Source organism: Strix aluco, chromosome 1, assembly GCF_031877795.1.
Source record: "Strix aluco isolate bStrAlu1 chromosome 1, bStrAlu1.hap1, whole genome shotgun sequence".
Lineage (NCBI taxonomy): Eukaryota > Metazoa > Chordata > Aves > Strigiformes > Strigidae > Strix > Strix aluco.
Window position 1 is genome coordinate 150,308,531 of NC_133931.1, and position 16,619 is coordinate 150,325,149.

The window sequence follows — 16,619 nt, forward strand, 5'->3', positions numbered from 1 at the left end:
ATTCAAATATTTCAGGTGCTGTAATTCCTCACCACCCTCCACCCCCCGCCCCCCCCCCCCCGATAATACAAGGCAACACAAATATTCTCGGCTAAAAAGGAATCTGTACAGGGAATAACTGTACATTTGATGTGACTACAGAATTGAAAGTGTGACAAAATGATTCTGCTCCCACTGAAAAAGAGAATACAACAGGGTCCCATAGTTACACGTTCGCTGAAACCAGTGATGCAAGCCCAAAAATGTAGAAACTGCACCGGCGATTACAATAATTAATCTAATTTGGACTCCTTTAGATTTGCAGCATAACAAAGGCATTTTACAGAGCAACATTCAGGAGAAAATGTTATCCAGGCAAGAATTGCTCTGCAAGCAAGATAGGAGAGTTTAATAACATGCACTGAACTTGTTCTCCAGATAGCAGCAGTTGCTCCTGTTCTTTGCCCTTTTTGATATGAATCACAGTAGCAACAGAGAGAAAAATGTACTTAAACAAAAAAAGAAAAGCAGAATTATGTATGTACAAGAAAAACGTTTGAAGTGTTGTGCAATTTATTTGAACTATTGAAACCACTAAAAACGCTGTCGCTAATAAATATTCATAAACTCTCCCTGTGCGGTGAAATTCAAAAACTACAATTAATTCTTGATATAAAAAGTATGCTTCTAAGCCCTGATATCTGTTCATTCCAGTTTTTGTCTTTTTTTCTCCTGTGTTTTTTTTTTTTTTTTTGAACTATGATACTTTATGGGAACTAATATTTATCCACAGTTTTATTTGGTGTACCCCCCAGAGACATCCTGTGTTTTGTGGAGCCCTGGTTATACCAATATAATACAGTAAAATAATAATAAATTAAACAAATGCAGGTGCATTTTAAAAAAAAATACCAAACCACACCACACTGTCAAATGCTGGTTTCCACATGAAGAGACCAAGGATTTAGATGCAAAGTACTACAGATCTTGCCATCAAAAAATGTTCAAACAAGGAAACAAAAACTGGCGTGTTTTAAAAATTAAACACAAATCCCACCTCGATGTTATCTCACCAATGCCTATAAAAACCTCTTGCTATGCCCACATTTGCAGTTATTCATTTACACCTCAGGAGGCAGCCTGGAGATGAGAGTAGTACAATAAAATAATTACCTGAAACATTTTTAAAAAAATACCCGTTAAACAAATTACCTTAACTGGCAGCACTTAAAACTGGTAATAATTCTTTTTTTTTTTCCTATTTAAAAAAAAGTTGCATAGCTGTAAGATTTTGCTTTGCTGCATTTTTTTTTGTTTTTACTCACAAGCAGTAAAAGAGAAGTTTTAGTTTCTTAAATAGCAATACAATGTGCAGATTTCAACAATCCCTATAGCTTGATCAATATAAATTAGTTACCTGTCTTGGTTTTACTCTTTGGACTGCATTGTGACAAAGGTTTAGTTACAAAATTTTGAAATATAGTATTCCTATGCAGAGAAGTTTATGTTTTCTGTTCCTGAAAAAAGTGAAGAACGTAAAACAGGGTGTGAATTCAGTAAGTTAAGGTCACACTGTTAGATCATATTTAGTTTGCCATTTACTCTTCTTCAGCCAACGAGAAGGTGAAAATGTTCCCACTCAAAATCGGGGCCATCCTCCTACAAGGGTCTCAGATAGCACGTATCGAATGTCTCCGCTTCCACTTGAGGCAGTAGGAAACATGTCCAATAACCCGCTTCTTCACAGAACCAGAAGTTAGGCTGAAATTAGGAACTTTGGCCTTCAATACAAAACAGTGTCAGTAATGTCTGTGGGGAGTCGATTGTTACAGAATGTGCAGCATTTTCAAAATCCCTGTGTGTTCTTTGCATGAGTGTTTGGTATACCGAGCACTACTGGCAAGTAACCAGTGTCTGCTATGCTTTTTCCATGTCACTGTCCATCTTTGCCTTTTTCAGCCACAAAGAACGGTAAGTCTCAAGCCAGGCACGCTGTGTTCAGCAAGGGAACCTCACATCTCGTACGTTTTCTGATCAGTGGAAGCAGCTGTTGAAAAAGCAGAAGACAAAGTATCGTTATTTCAGTATATAACACACTCAAACAGCATGAGCACAACCACTCTGTCTTCCTTCCCCTTTTCCTTAAACCCCCAGTTATCACCATCTCTGCCGTCAAAAAAAGCAAACAGCATTTAACGTGAGGTTAGACACCCATGAGCATGTGGAGACAAATGTGCTCATAAACAGCATGTTGGCTTCTTCCACAATTCAGTTGTTGGGGGCCATATAGGAAATGTGTTTGTTTATTAATTTTGGCTAACACTGCCCTGAGGTTAAAGCAATTATCCCTGTAGCAGGATACCTTCTTCCTTCATGTTTTCTCTGCTACCCCTGCAACAACCATAGCACTGCAATGTGACCTGCAACACAGACTCATGGAAGCAAGATGAAACAAATGAACAAATAACTGCCAATGATGAAGTCTTCAGATTTTTTTTTTTTTTTAATTCCCATCAGAACAACAAAACCAAACCCTCAGCTACCAGCCAGAATTTCAGACATCTCCATTTCTCTAAGAATTATGATGATTGTTGGTGTGTTTTGCCAAGCTTAGAGGCAGTAGTTTAGTTCAAGATAAAGTTTTCAAACTAGTCAACCAGAAGAATAAATCTATCCTTTAAACCTTTGACACCAATTGCAGATCTGCAATCATTAACACAAAACATAAGCTGGAAAAATGTGAACCTCTGTGAGATGGGATGGATAGAAACATGTTAATATTTATATATTTTAAACATTCTGGAATGCATTAACACGAAGGTGGTTTTGAAAATACCTAGTTTCAACTTTTTCATATGATTCCAAGAGTTTCCGTCAGAAATAAATGCCAGTATACTCATGGAACAATCCAAAATTACACAATTGTATTATTTTAATTTTTTTTCATTTCCATGGAAAAAATACTCTTTAAAAGTTAATGCTAAAGCTTTATTGGCACTGACTTGCCACTTTCCAGTATTAAAACTGGAATACATCATTTCAGACCATGCCATATAAGGATGCAGAAACCTTTTACATATTTCAATATACGTCAACACTTACTGATTAATATTGCAGTTCTGAGACACAGTAGCAAATTCACAAATTAAAAAAAATAGCATAAAGAGTTATTTCAGATAATCAGGATATTTATTGTTGAAATGTACGCATCTAAAAATAAGTTTTACCTAAAAATATGAATCTTGTCTTAATCTGATGGATGCTCAGGGCAAGATCTATTTACTTCAAACCATTCATCTATGCAGCTGTTGGATGCAAGACAAAAACGAAAACAATTGACATGAATATCTCAGTAACATTTAGCAGTAAGATATGAATATAAATCTGTTTCTCATAATTCCAGTGACTAGAAGGATTTTATATTATACAAAGAAGTATACATATACATACACACATCACTGGAAAATTTAATAACCCCAAACCACAATAATATTTGGATATTAAATACTGTTGAAAAACTAAACTTCCTAAGTGTTAAAATTTTCTAAGGAAGCATTTTACAAGTTACTACCCATCTTCTATACACGGGTTACTTCACTACTAACACTATCATCTCGTTTGTATCATTCATTGACATTTTACTTCCTGTATTACAGACACTTGTGAAAACAAGTATGAAACAGGTTTAAAAAGTGTTTCCCCCCCAAGCCTATTAGCAAAACTTAAACACACAGAGCCTAAGCTCCCTGGCCATGATGTTCCCCATACAGGTGATTTTTCCTGTGGGCTTTTCATGCAAGCATGAGAACACTACAGCAGGGAAAACTGACTTCAAATACATTGGTGGAGATGCAGAAAGATGTCGTTGTAAAAACACCTTTAGGGCTGCTGCTGTTGTTTCTTTATTGCTTTTTACGTTTAAAAAACAAACTAAGAGCAAACTAAGTTTTAGTGCTCTTTTAAGCACTCCCTTTAAGGAGTTACCCAATAAATGCAACCTTCTGGAATTTCATATGCATCCTGAGGAATACTTGCCCTTTATGATATATGCAGAGGCAAGGCAGCCGTGCTATAGTATCTCCTTGCTGCAGCTCTTCCAGGCATATTGCACACTCCCCAGCATCTTTACTCAGCACATCCTCTGAAGAAAGAGCACAAAGTTAAATGGTTAAAAAGCGGACTACTGTAAGTAAAATATTCCTTATTCAGAACATTAGGGACAGCTACAGAAAATACTTCTTGACCTGCAGAAAGTCCTGTCAAGGTGAGGATCAGTCACACACCAGCTGACTGAAGATTCCTGATGGGAGACCTCTTAGCAGCTCAAATTAAAATATGGTTATGATTCAGTGTCTTGCCTGAACAACACAGCTGTAGCTCAAAATGAAGTCCTGTAGGAAGACACCCATATGGAGAAGAGAGGTGGCCATAATCAACAGTTCATACTCTCCCAGCAGATCTATACCACCACACAGGCTGCTCTGATCTGACCTTGGAAACCCGCACTCTGAACCACGCAGCCGCAGCAGACACATGCTGTGCTGCCAACCCCAAGAGCTAAGCCTTGGAGAAGTTGGGTTCTTCGTAGAGATGGTGCGTAACGCCTCCAGGACTTTGAGGATTCACGCTGGGTGGGTTTTTCCTCGCTATACCTTTGACCTCATGCTTCGTTTTCACTATGGAGGTTAGGTTCAAGAACTGAACATAACATTTCTCTAGACAGGGCACAGCAGGTAATTAACCAGGTAAAGATCTTAACTTCTAAGCACTTAGCCTATCATTTGATTTTTCTGCTCTCCTACTCATCTCTCTTCTATATATCTGGCTTTCTTTTACCAGTCTTGCTGGTACTCATATTTCACACCTTCAACCTCCTCTTCTCACCATGTCAGCATGCTCTAGCACATTCCATTCACCTTCTCCTCAAAGTGAAGTGTGCAAACTTTTAGCAACACAGGAGTGGGAGTTTTCCATCAGTTTTCCAATGACCCTAAATTCCTGGAGATACTGAATTTTTTGTAGCGTTACCAAGTCCCATAACAAAGGAGGAGAAATAAGTTACTAGGAATGCACAAGAGTTGGCTTTCACACAGAAGTTTCTGGGAAAATATATTATTTTTAATAAAAACCTTCTCTCTTGGACACTTCGCTTAGCCAGAACGTGGGATGAAGAATTCAGCCTTAGCACAAAGCAAAACAGGAGATCACATAAGGCCCCATTTGCCAGAAGCAGGTTAGAAGTCCCAGTTAGACGCGACCTCACGCAGTGCACAGAGCATTCCCAACAAGGGACCATGTAGCAATTAAGCTGGAAATCTCTGGCAGACCAGAAAGGTGCACCCTCGGCAAAGTAAAACCCACGTGTTCAAATTTCCACAATTTTATGGGAAAAGCTTCCCCTTCTTAACCAAAAGGAGCCAAAGGAACTGTTTATGGAGAGTACAGTTCCCAGGTATGACTGCGAAACCACCAGCTCTATGCTCTTCTCTCCAGTGGCTCCGATACTCATCACTATGGCATTCCAAACACACAGAAAATGACAAGCAGACAACTAAAAAGCTATCATGACAGCAAAAAGTGAGACTAAATGAGGTCTGCCTTGTTTCCCTTAGAATGACAGCAAGCTGTCTTGCAGGTGCTTGGGTTTCTAAAACAGTGCTTATTTCAGTCTCTGCTATATTCATTGGTTAAATACTGTATAGTGGCGTGTGTGGCATCTTCATGAGGAATTGTGAAGAGTATTTAACAGAGGTGATCTGTTATACAGAAAAATATTCAAAACAAAATAACAAACAATATATATCCACCACAATGAAGAAAAAAAAAAAGTATTTTACACACGGTAACATTATTGGTAGGCATCATATTAAGAAATTTCTTCTGTTGTTCTATCAGAAAATGTAAGCTTTCAAGAACATTAGAGGTATGAAAGATACAAAGTAATTTAAAACAATACAAAAGATCTTAAAAACTCTCATCTGTAGTTACAGAATCCTGACACTAAGAACTTGCCCAGAAGAGGGTGCTATGGATAAATACTTCCTCGAGGTTGTTTTTTGGGTTGGGTTTTTTGGGTTTTTTTTTGTATAAAAAGATACTTTAATATCTGACACCAGGAGACAAAGACTCTCCAGACAGCATTGTCCTGCTACAGAGATATTAATCTCTGCCTGAGGCTCCCAAACACCACCCTCCTAAACCGTCCCTTTGCACAACCACTTTGCCAAAAGTCCTATGAGCACATCTACTCTCTTCCCAGTTAGGCTGCAGGAAGAAGCTCCATGAATAATTCAAGCTTGTATCATATACACATAGCATACTTAATAAAAGCCATTTCTGCCATGGAGTCACTTTATCAGATCAGCAGCTAGTACCCAAAACAAAATGGCACTAAGATACCTGAGGCAAATTAAACCCCAGCCTCCCTCACTCAGCACTCTCAAGAGGGAAGCATTTAGTCAAGCTTTGATGACAAAAATTAAAAAGCTGTCCAATAAAAATACAATTTATAAAGGAAAACATTCCTGTGAACTGCTTTCCCATCATTCTCTACTGTACATGTCTGGCTTATCGTGCACTCCCCAGACTGAACAACGCTTGGGTCTGAACTCCCGCTGAGCAATTTAACAAGGTTCTGCACCTTTTGGCTAACATTAGGGCAAGATGCCAATTTAAACATTTGTATCTCCCACTAGCCCTGGCGTAGGTGTCTGAGATTCCTTTTCTTCCCTCCGTCTTGCCATACTGGCCCTACTGGACAAGTCCCAGGCAAACAGCTTGCCATCCTCCCTGGCTTCATCCCAGGCTTTCCCACCAGGATGAGCTGCCGGACACACACTAGGCTTTGCCTAGTCGTGCCAGAGGAACCTGGTGTGAACGCTCACAACGGCTGGCGTGGACGGGGCCTCAGAAACACGGTGGAGTTCTGCCTCCCCTGCAGAAGAGATTTTGTTAACTGGTTTCAATGCTGCTCTTCCTCTGAAATAACAAGGAGTCGCCACTCCCTACTTCTTGTGTTAACCTTACGAATCCTACCAGGCTCTCATGCAAGAGAAAAGCATAAATACTGAAGGAATTCATACAAAATACCCAACTGCTATAAATGCCTGCATGCAACTTGGCACTGCACGTTAACAGACTCCAAACCCGTATAATTATGCTCATCATTCATTACACATGTAGAGTGATGACAGCAAAACCAAATCCTTCAAAGACCTATGATACTTTGGGTCTGACTCCCTTTTGACCACTTTAGGTGATTCGGATCATCAATCCCAAATAAAGAAAAAGGAGTGAAAAAACTTGTTAGACCTGGATCCGGTCAGAATTTGTTATGTACTTGTTTTATACAGCACTCTCCTGTACCAACACTAGCTTATACCAGATGGAAGTCAGTTTAAGGACCATTTAACACTGACTTTTAAACGTATCCATTACAGAAATATGTGTAAATCATTTTGCACAAAACCACTGCAGTCTGGCAGATTTTGTTTTCCTATTTTCCTGCAGTAGAGTGATTCAGCGGATACATCTTTTTCTCTTCAAAAAAAACGCCTAAGTTTGAGATTTCATCATTGTTATGATTAAAACATTTATATGACTGTGTTACCTAAATGGAAGTGGGAAGAGGAAGTAAGCAGAGGCCACAGTTTTCCATTTCGCCCACATGTGGGTACATACACAAACACTCACCACACCCCCACATCCATCTGCCTTGCACCAAATAGGAGGTAAACACTCCTCCACCTTCCCAGCTATTTGAATGAGTACTCACTAGCCAAAGACTGGTGTCAAAGATTAAATCTGCCAAAAGATGTAGTATTTCCCTCCTGGTGTCTGCTCAAGCACTTCTTCCTCCTCTCCTCTATCCCGAGTAATAATCCTACTGTTTTAGCTTCTGATTGTCCATCATTTTTCCTCCTAAAATTCTTTTATCTTTACTGAAAAAGAAAGTCTCCTCCACTCCTGCTTTTATAGAAAAAGAGGTAATACTGAATTAAAATACAATCATCTGGCAATTTTGCACACACTTTACCAATTAAAAACTTTGGCTAGAACTTTTGAAAAATACATCAAACAACTATCAAAGCCATCAACTCAGCCATGGTAAAAATTATAGGCAATGCCTGTGATGAAATAATCTCTCTTTAAACTGAGGACTGCAAAAGCACATGCAATACATACCTTATGGATTAAGTCATTAAGATCTGTGCTACTGCTTTTTCTTTTTAAAACACAGATAGATATAGCTCTACACTCAGGAAACCCCAAGTCACAAATCATGGAGGCAGCAACAGTATTTGGGGAGATATCGCCTTATAGCTGCAGTATTTTATTTCTCTCTAGGCATTCACTGGAAACTGAACACCAAGTCAGAAAGACCTTTGATCTAATCCAGTACGATAGTTTTTCAAAATATCTGTATTTTTTCTAAAACTTAAAAGCTTAAATATCTGTGGAAGCTGCCACCACTGCTAGCTTAACAGTGAAGGACACCACAAGAGTGTACCCTTTCAGGAGTACAACTGAAACTTAATTGGAACATACCTTCTGAACTGTATCTTCTCAGCACCAAAACTGGTAGAACAAGAGCCATAAGAGGTTAAAAAAATGTTGATGAAACTTCATTAAATAGCACATATTACCATCTATCCGTTACACATTCATTCATTTTTGTTGCTGATTACTAAAAACTCTCCCAGTTAAGAGTTGGAGACTGTCTTTGCTTGTTTATAAATGGAGTACATCATGCTCTAGACGTCTAGATGACAACATATTTCTTCATATGTATAGCATGCATTCACCCACATGGCGGAATTTATTCTACACTTTTACTGATATCACCTTCTGGGATGACCCAAAGCTTTTCCTTACACTGTTACAAAAATAAGTAGACAAGAAGGACCTGCACATTATTCAGTAGCCAGTAAATGTATGTGTATGTGATTAACATGCTCTTATTAAATGTTACTGATTTGATTTACTAAATCATTCCAGCTTCTGCTGCATCTGTTTTTCTCCCCCTCCATTCCTTTCCAGCTATTTTCTACTATGTTTTCCTCCTCTTCACACCCATTTTCCCCAAAATATCATTCTCTCTAGACCTACTTTTTTTACCACTCCTCCTACCCCCCCCATCATCTCATCTCATTTCATTTACTGTTGCAATGCAGACATTGGAGAAAGAAGGAAGAGACAGCGTTATTAGCCTCTATCTAATATGAATAATATGGACAGCCTTCTTACTTGGGATTAATATCCTTGGGAGTAGACGACACTGGGATGGATGGAAAAGGGACCATTATGCAGGGTGTGCTTCTCTCATGCAGCTCAGTAACTATCTTTGCAACCTGGTACTGGGTGCAAACAAAAGCTTTCTCTCCTAGTCCATCCTAACTACTAGGAGAGCAAGCATTTTCGTTGGCATTCTACCTGGTTTTCAGTATTCTGGCTGCCACAAGCAGAACATCCCTGATTCAACATGCTCCAGCTAGAGATCATTCTTGGATGACCACGTCAGCCCTCTGCTGCTGCTCAAAAATTGAGGCAGAAAGACACTTTGAAGGAGAGTTGATTGTTTAATGCTCAGAGCCCTCAATAGTAAGAGAAAGATCACTCAGTTGCACTGCAGAAGATGCTTATTTTGCCACTCAGAGCTTTCCAAGCTACGGGGTCTCTCAGCAGATCGAGCAGGGCAGAGCTGAAGCCATTAGCTTGGTTCACATATGAAGACTGCACCTTCACAGTCAGAAACTAAACTTGCACTGCTCTTGGAGAAGAACACACCTTCTGAAGAAGCAGTGGGTTCCTGAGCAGAAACATTTCTTATTGCTCTAATACAAGGAAGAACCTCTTAATCAGATGCAGAAGGGAAGATTTTTAACACCTAGTGGTTTTACTTGAACCACAGCTAAGCGGTTTTCAGGATTCACAATACCAGAAGGTTGAACATGTGGAAATTCAGAATTCAGCTCTCCTGACTGACTTCAATCCAAATTCCCTTTTATACTGCTGAAAAAACTAATACCCAAACATTGCAACTTTCTGTGCATTTCCAACAGGCACAATAACCCCAAACACCATTGCACAACTTGCGTGGTAATAATACCTGGAACTTAAGCAATCTGAAAAACACCTTCCCCACCACAATACACAAAAACATAACCTCTCTAAAGCAAACTAACCAGCTACAACAAATGTGACACTTCCTCAAATTTTGACAAAGCATTTGATGAATTTGGTGGTGGGGGTGGGAGGTGTGTTGGCATCTCACTGCACCCCTTTGCAACACTGCAGCCCATCACAACTTCCTATTCGAAGTCCAAGCATTATCCTTGTTTCCCCCTTCCCTCTCACCTTGCTCTGTGTTGGTCCAAGACTGAGATATCTATATACAAACAGATACCCATCATGAAAGACTTCCTGCACAAATACTGCCTACAGTCTTTGGTGCTCCCTCCTCTTAAAACACAGAGGTAAAGGGGTGGGAGCACACAAAGTGAAAGTCGCACAAGAAAAATATTTGCAGAGCAAGGCTTACATGGCAATACTTCTACCGCAACATCACGCTGAGCTAGAGGGATGTGGCTGCAGAAGTTTCATTGTTTCTCAGCTAACCCAACATTTGAAGAACTGGATTTAGATCTTTGTGGGACATTCTCAGCTTTCAGAAGCTAATTCTGAGAAATAGATGCTTCCTGTTCAGAGAGATAACGATTGGGTGTATAGTAGAGAAAAAATACTGACTTTTTGTCGAATAAAGGTAGAACCTGAAAGAGTAGCACTAAAAATACATTTTAGGGAGCAGGATGAGTATAAAAGCCTGTATAGTCCCAGCTACCTGGATACAATTCTAATAAGGAAAACTAAATAATATAAAGGGGAGAGGGATTTGTGCACTGAGGGAAACAGTTCTTTTGTAAAAAGGTTTGCTTCAGTGGCCACAATGGAAATCTATCTGCAACTTTAAGATACGTGGTGGCAATACAAGCTACAATTCTGCAAAAAACCCAATTAAATCCCAAGTTTAAATAAACATAGCTTTCATACAATGTCCAATTAATTAAGATACTTTGCTCACAGACAAAGTCAAGTTTGCATCCCAGGACTCCCAGTGAAGGGCTAGGCTTTGAAAAAAGGCCAAGTAATCCGAGAAATAAAGCTCCTCACTGCCGAGCAACAACATCCACAGCTACTCCCTATGCTATTGGGATCAGCACATCAACTTTCTCAGTCCATATTTACACTTCTGGTAGAAAGCATTGGGGTGAAATAGGTACTCATACAAAATAAAATTTACCAACCCAGTAGGACATGAAACATGCTCCTGTCTTGAGATTTATTGCCAGAGTGACTATGCGTTTCCACAGTGATTCAAGATTTGCTCTTGACACAGAGACAATCATCTGATTGACTCTGAAACTTCTGCTTAAGCTACAGGCTTTCCAAATTCTGTTTAATCAGTCTGCTTGCAGTTTGAGATGCCCTTGAACATTAAGTCGTCTCAAGATAGCTAAACAACTTTCTCCCGTTGCACTGACTAAAGATAAATTCTGTTCACCACATTTGTAAGTACCATGTCCTTAAACTGTCAAATTTCAGTCTAGATACAAGCCAAAGAGCTGCACCTGTTCACAAACAAACCACAAATAAACAGTCTCATCCTCCAGAACATGATGTAAAGAAACTTTGTGCTAGCCTTACCCATTCTGTACTAAGTCCCCATTCCAACTGAACTGATGTATATTTGTGTTTTGAATGACCCAAGGGGTAACTTGTTCTTGAATAGTCTTCCTTGGCATGCTGTGTTTGTCCCAAGGCTTCCCCTGCTTCCTTCAGAAACACTATTCCTAGGAGATGAAAATACTTCTAAATACTGTCTCACCAGGAGGCAACTAGGTGAAAAAGCCTTGAATGCAGCAGTACCAAACTAGTGCCCTACTGTGATACCCCATCATGAATGGTGTACCCCAGCACATACTGTCAGAAACAAAAGCTGCTTATTGCAGCGCATGGAACAAGGAAGCTGCCTTTAGGCTGTTTTCTTGGGTTTTAATCAATATTACATGACCTCTCAGGTTATCGGGTATTAATCTTAAATGTCAGGAGTTAAATCAAAAGTAGCACGTAAAGGGGCAAACCCACAAGAAACGAAACAGCAGCAAAATAAGACTCCTTAGGAAACGGTGTAAGGAACTATCGCTTGGGGAATACGTCCTCCTTGGCTCCATCGGGTAAGAATGATTTACACTTCTCAAGGCTGAGTTTACCATCAAAGAGGATCTTACACCACAAATATGCTACAAAAGAAGGAGTGGTTGAGTAAACGGCCAGGGGCAACCAGCACGTATTGCTGACAAAGAGTCTGCTGCAGTTAGAGAGGATTGTTTCTTACAGGGAGCTGGACATAGCTGGGATGAAGGAAACATACAGAAGCAGGCAAGAAAGAACCAGATCTTTCATCATTTTTGTTCTTTGCTAAACAATGCTTCTTATCTTTGAGGAGTAAAACAAAGCAAAATATTTAAGAGCTACTTATATGTACCTGCCAATCTGCACCAGCACTAAGAAACTGATATGATAGATGAAAAAAATCAATTTAGGCCTGTTGAGGACTTGGGATTGCAATCCAGAGATCCAGTCCAAAGGTGGCTAAACCATACGGTTTCCCCCTGAGCAACGGACAGAAATTAAGTCTTGTCACCAAGGGGGACACACTCAAGAAAAATGAGAGGCCTGAAGCCCAGCTTGCCTTGCATAGCTGATGACTTCTTTACCCAAAGGTACAAAAAAACAAACCAAACCCCCCCCCCCCCCCCAAAACACCACAACCAACCAGGCATAAGACCCCAAGAGTATTTATCTACAGAAGCTTCTTCTGGTAGTAAATCACTTGGGAATCTCAGTTAATGATTTAATGAGGAAAAGATACCACTGTGGTCAGGAGGAAGGTGAAGAATTCCTTTCACATACCATGCAGAGTCAGCTCTCTTCAAATAGCTTTATGGTTGGAAAGAAGACTTGACTATGATGCTGTAAGTCTATTAAAATGAGCAACTTCCCATATTAAGAGTGGATGGTATCACCAACAGTGTTCACAAAGACTTGGAAAGTAAAGCAGAGTGTGGATGTGGTAGAATAGGTACAACAAATGATAGCTGTCTCTGATCAAGCTGAAGGAAAGATCTAAATTGGAAAAGAAAGATCTTCCAAGGGCAGGATGTTGATGTGACTGTATAAGAGCATCCCCACTGAGGTTGGGAAATCAGCTTTTTAAAGTGACTAAGCTTATTTTATCTCCAACACGAAAGGAGACTAAAAAGATTGCAGAACACAGTTTTTCCAAGTGGCAAGGCTTCAACCATTCACCATCACTGAAATTGGTCAGAAGCCAGAGAAATTGCTTTGTGATGATTTTCAGTTAAGAAGTTTCATTCTAGTAATGGTCCGCAACGAATTGAGTGTGCCGGGGACATCCTGGCCTAATGAAATCTATGGGAACTCTCATCTAACACAACGTAGGTGAAGCAGGCACATTAGAAACCTTCATGGAAGGAAAGGATAGGGCAATCATGTCCCTGAAGAGCAGAGGCAGAGAGGGAATGAAGAGAAGCAGCTCAGATGCAGTTAGCTATCCTATTACTCTGGGCAACATGGGCTACTTTAATGGCGACTTATTTTGAAGTTGGATGTAGGATTTGATTCAGTGTTTTCTTCACTTTGTCTTTTTTCAAGTTCCTATTCCAGGCTTCCTATAGGTGCCCTGAGCACAGTAAGTTTTGCAAAGTCTTTTTTCTAGCCTTCTAACATTGGCCAAATAACTTTCTTTGCAAGCTTGCAGAGGAGTTTGGTTTGATCTGTTGCAAAATGAATCCATAGGGAGCACTAAGGAAGATGGCATGAAAGATGAAACTATGAGCCTAAGCTCGAAACAGGAGAAAAACAGGTGTGTCTGACTAAGACACTATTCTTAGGGAAGATACAATGCATTACTGAGCAACACACAATGAAAACACTGGTGCCAAAACTCAGTGCACATAAAGCCTGGCTTATTAACCCCAGTGCCAGGTGCTAGGCCTACAGGGTGCTTTTTTCCCCAGCAGGCTCAAGATCAGCCTTCTCCAAGTTAAAACTGAATGTCTGGTGTCAACATGCATAAACAGGACAGGGATATAAATCACTGTGTAATTTTTACTTGTCTGTCTTTTCTGTTCACAGCAGACAGTCTGCTTTTTACAAGCTATTCCTATTTTAAATGCAATTACCCTTGCAATATAGATGGAATGCAAGACACGTCTGAATGCAAAAAGTTCTGATAACATCAAATATTGAGTCGGAGTTTTCAAAGCTATCTCAATTTTTCTGCTCTACACCAACCCATAATTCAGTATTATAATGTATCCCAGCAAGCATAGAAATACAGTATTTCTGGTGCTAACAGGTACCTACAGGTTTTTACTACCCCAGTAAGATATCAAATATATGGGTCTTTAATTTCAAGAGGAAGAAGACCCCAACAAACCACCAATAAACCTTCCTTTACATTTTAAAGCAAATAGCATCAATTTCTAGATCCTAGCAATTAAGTCAAATAAAAGACAGCCACATAATTTCAATAGTATTCAGCAATCATGATCATTCACAAATAATACAAAAAAATTAACATGGGAGATGTGTTTTAAAAAACCAGAAGTCTCCAAAGACAATTCTCCAGTATTTGTTCAAAGTTTTATCCACATAATCTGACAGTACATTTCTACAACCATTTTCAACTTTTATTTTTCTCCTCATTTTTTAAATCTACAGGCTAGCAGAACTATTGGACACCATTATGACAACTAAGCATTTCAGCTAATAAAGCCATAGATTGAAATAGACTTCCTTGGAACTGGGGAGAAAAAAAATATAAGTGTTAACCAAACAATTCCTCCTCCCATCTCTTCATTCCATACAAATAAACATTGTTTATGGGCTAGAAATTATCAATGAATACTGCATTATTGCTTAGCTACATGAAGGCTATCCAATACCTAATGTTATACATGAAGACTATCTAATGAAACGTTGTACAACAAAGGAGGGGATGAGGAACATTATCAAAATGAAGAAAATTTGATCTGGCTTTAAATTACAGATAGCTATTAGTACAGGCTTAAAATGGAAGTTACCTGAGGTTTTTATGAGGCAACTGTAACAAGGTTTCTTAAGTGTTGATATAGTTCATCACTAAATCTAGCAATAGTGAAGTTTTTTGTGTTTCAGCTGTGTTAGAACTTTGGGTTATTTCTGCAGCTGAACAAATCTGTAGCCAGGTCAAACTTAGGGGAGCAAGGAGGTTCCTCCAGAGAGGATACAATAGGCAAGTCTAGTGTTTTGTACCTATGTCAGTATATAATCACTGTAATTCCTGTCAATAGGTAATTTACAGCCTGTTCTAGAATCACAGGATTTTGTTAAAAATACTAAAAACTAGTAATCTTTTCTTCTGTGCAAGCAGTAAGAATAATCCCCAGTTCAGAAGTGAGAGTACTCTATCACATTAACAGTGTTTTCACCCAGCTTTTTTCTGAAGAGTTAGGCTTGTTCTACCACTGAAACCCCCTGCAAAAGCTGGACTGACTTCTTTTGTCATTTTGTCATTCTGTAACTCCACAGCACAAGACTATTTAAGTAATCAAAGGGTATCAGGTTTTAAAGCAAGATTTTAATCTGAAGAAAAAAAAAAATATTACAAATTACCTTTCAGGCAATACTTTCAATTGATCTGCCCTTGGGGTAGTTTCTGAGCAAGAAGGAATGCCTCTTATTCTTTTATATTTCTTTAGAAAAAAATCCTGATCTGTGAATAATCTGTTCTAGTTCCTGCAAAACAGTGAGGAATTTAGGGAAGGAAATACCATGAAATTCCTACACAGATCACTCCACCTCAGCGAGATGTAGTTTGGCATTTATTTTTAAAAACCTAAAGATTTCAAGTACTTTTATTTCAAAATCCAGCCAATGAAACCTATTCTCTAAGATTAGGAAAAGCTGTGTATTTTCAAGGGTTTTGTTTCCACAGAGCAGCTACAAAAGATAAGTCAGTTTGCTGCTAACAAACAAGTAAAATCTCAAGGTTTTAGAGGTATCAGCTTTAAAGACTGCAGAATTACCATACAAAACTAGGAACATTATTTCCCCTGAAGCTAAATTCCCAGCAGTCACAAGACTGCAGCAGTTGCAGACACGATTTATGACATCCTTCGAATGACCTCTCAAAGCTAAAGACTGATTAAGTGTAAGACATGGAAGGTAGCTCCTGTCTGCCCGTATCACATGATGTGGAGTCACAGTGAGCGTTTGCTACCCAGCAAACAAAACTGTACCTTAGTTTTCTACTGCATGCAGCACTGCGCTGCCATTATATAAGAGAACCACAATGACACACAGCACAATATATCGGGTCCTCTTCTAACCCAATCTGAATCACTCCTCGTGTCACCCGCAGATGTTCTTTGCAGCACTGGTTCACAGGTATATCTGCAATTTTCTAGGACAAGAATCGTCATTTGACTTTAGCAGCACTGTCAGTACCAAAGCAAGGCAATGGCAGTATCTGAGGTTAGGAGTAGCTTATAAGGAAAAGAAACAATTTGAGCTAT

At 39.3% G+C, this 16,619-nt stretch overlaps 1 protein-coding gene across 1 annotated transcript in view; it reads right to left on the reverse strand.

Moving 5' to 3' along the window:
* Window positions 1-361: 361 nt before the first annotated feature.
* Window positions 362-16,619, reverse strand: part of ZNRF2 (zinc and ring finger 2) — a 56,827-nt gene continuing 40,569 nt past the window's right edge. Inside the window, exons 3-5 of the mRNA XM_074839712.1 lie at window positions 4,015-4,120; window positions 3,207-3,284; window positions 362-2,026 (exon numbers count right to left, since the gene is read on the reverse strand). Coding sequence (XP_074695813.1) covers window positions 3,227-3,284; window positions 4,015-4,120 — 164 coding nt within the window. The 3' untranslated portion in view covers window positions 362-2,026; window positions 3,207-3,226. The remainder of the gene's footprint in view (window positions 2,027-3,206; window positions 3,285-4,014; window positions 4,121-16,619) is intronic.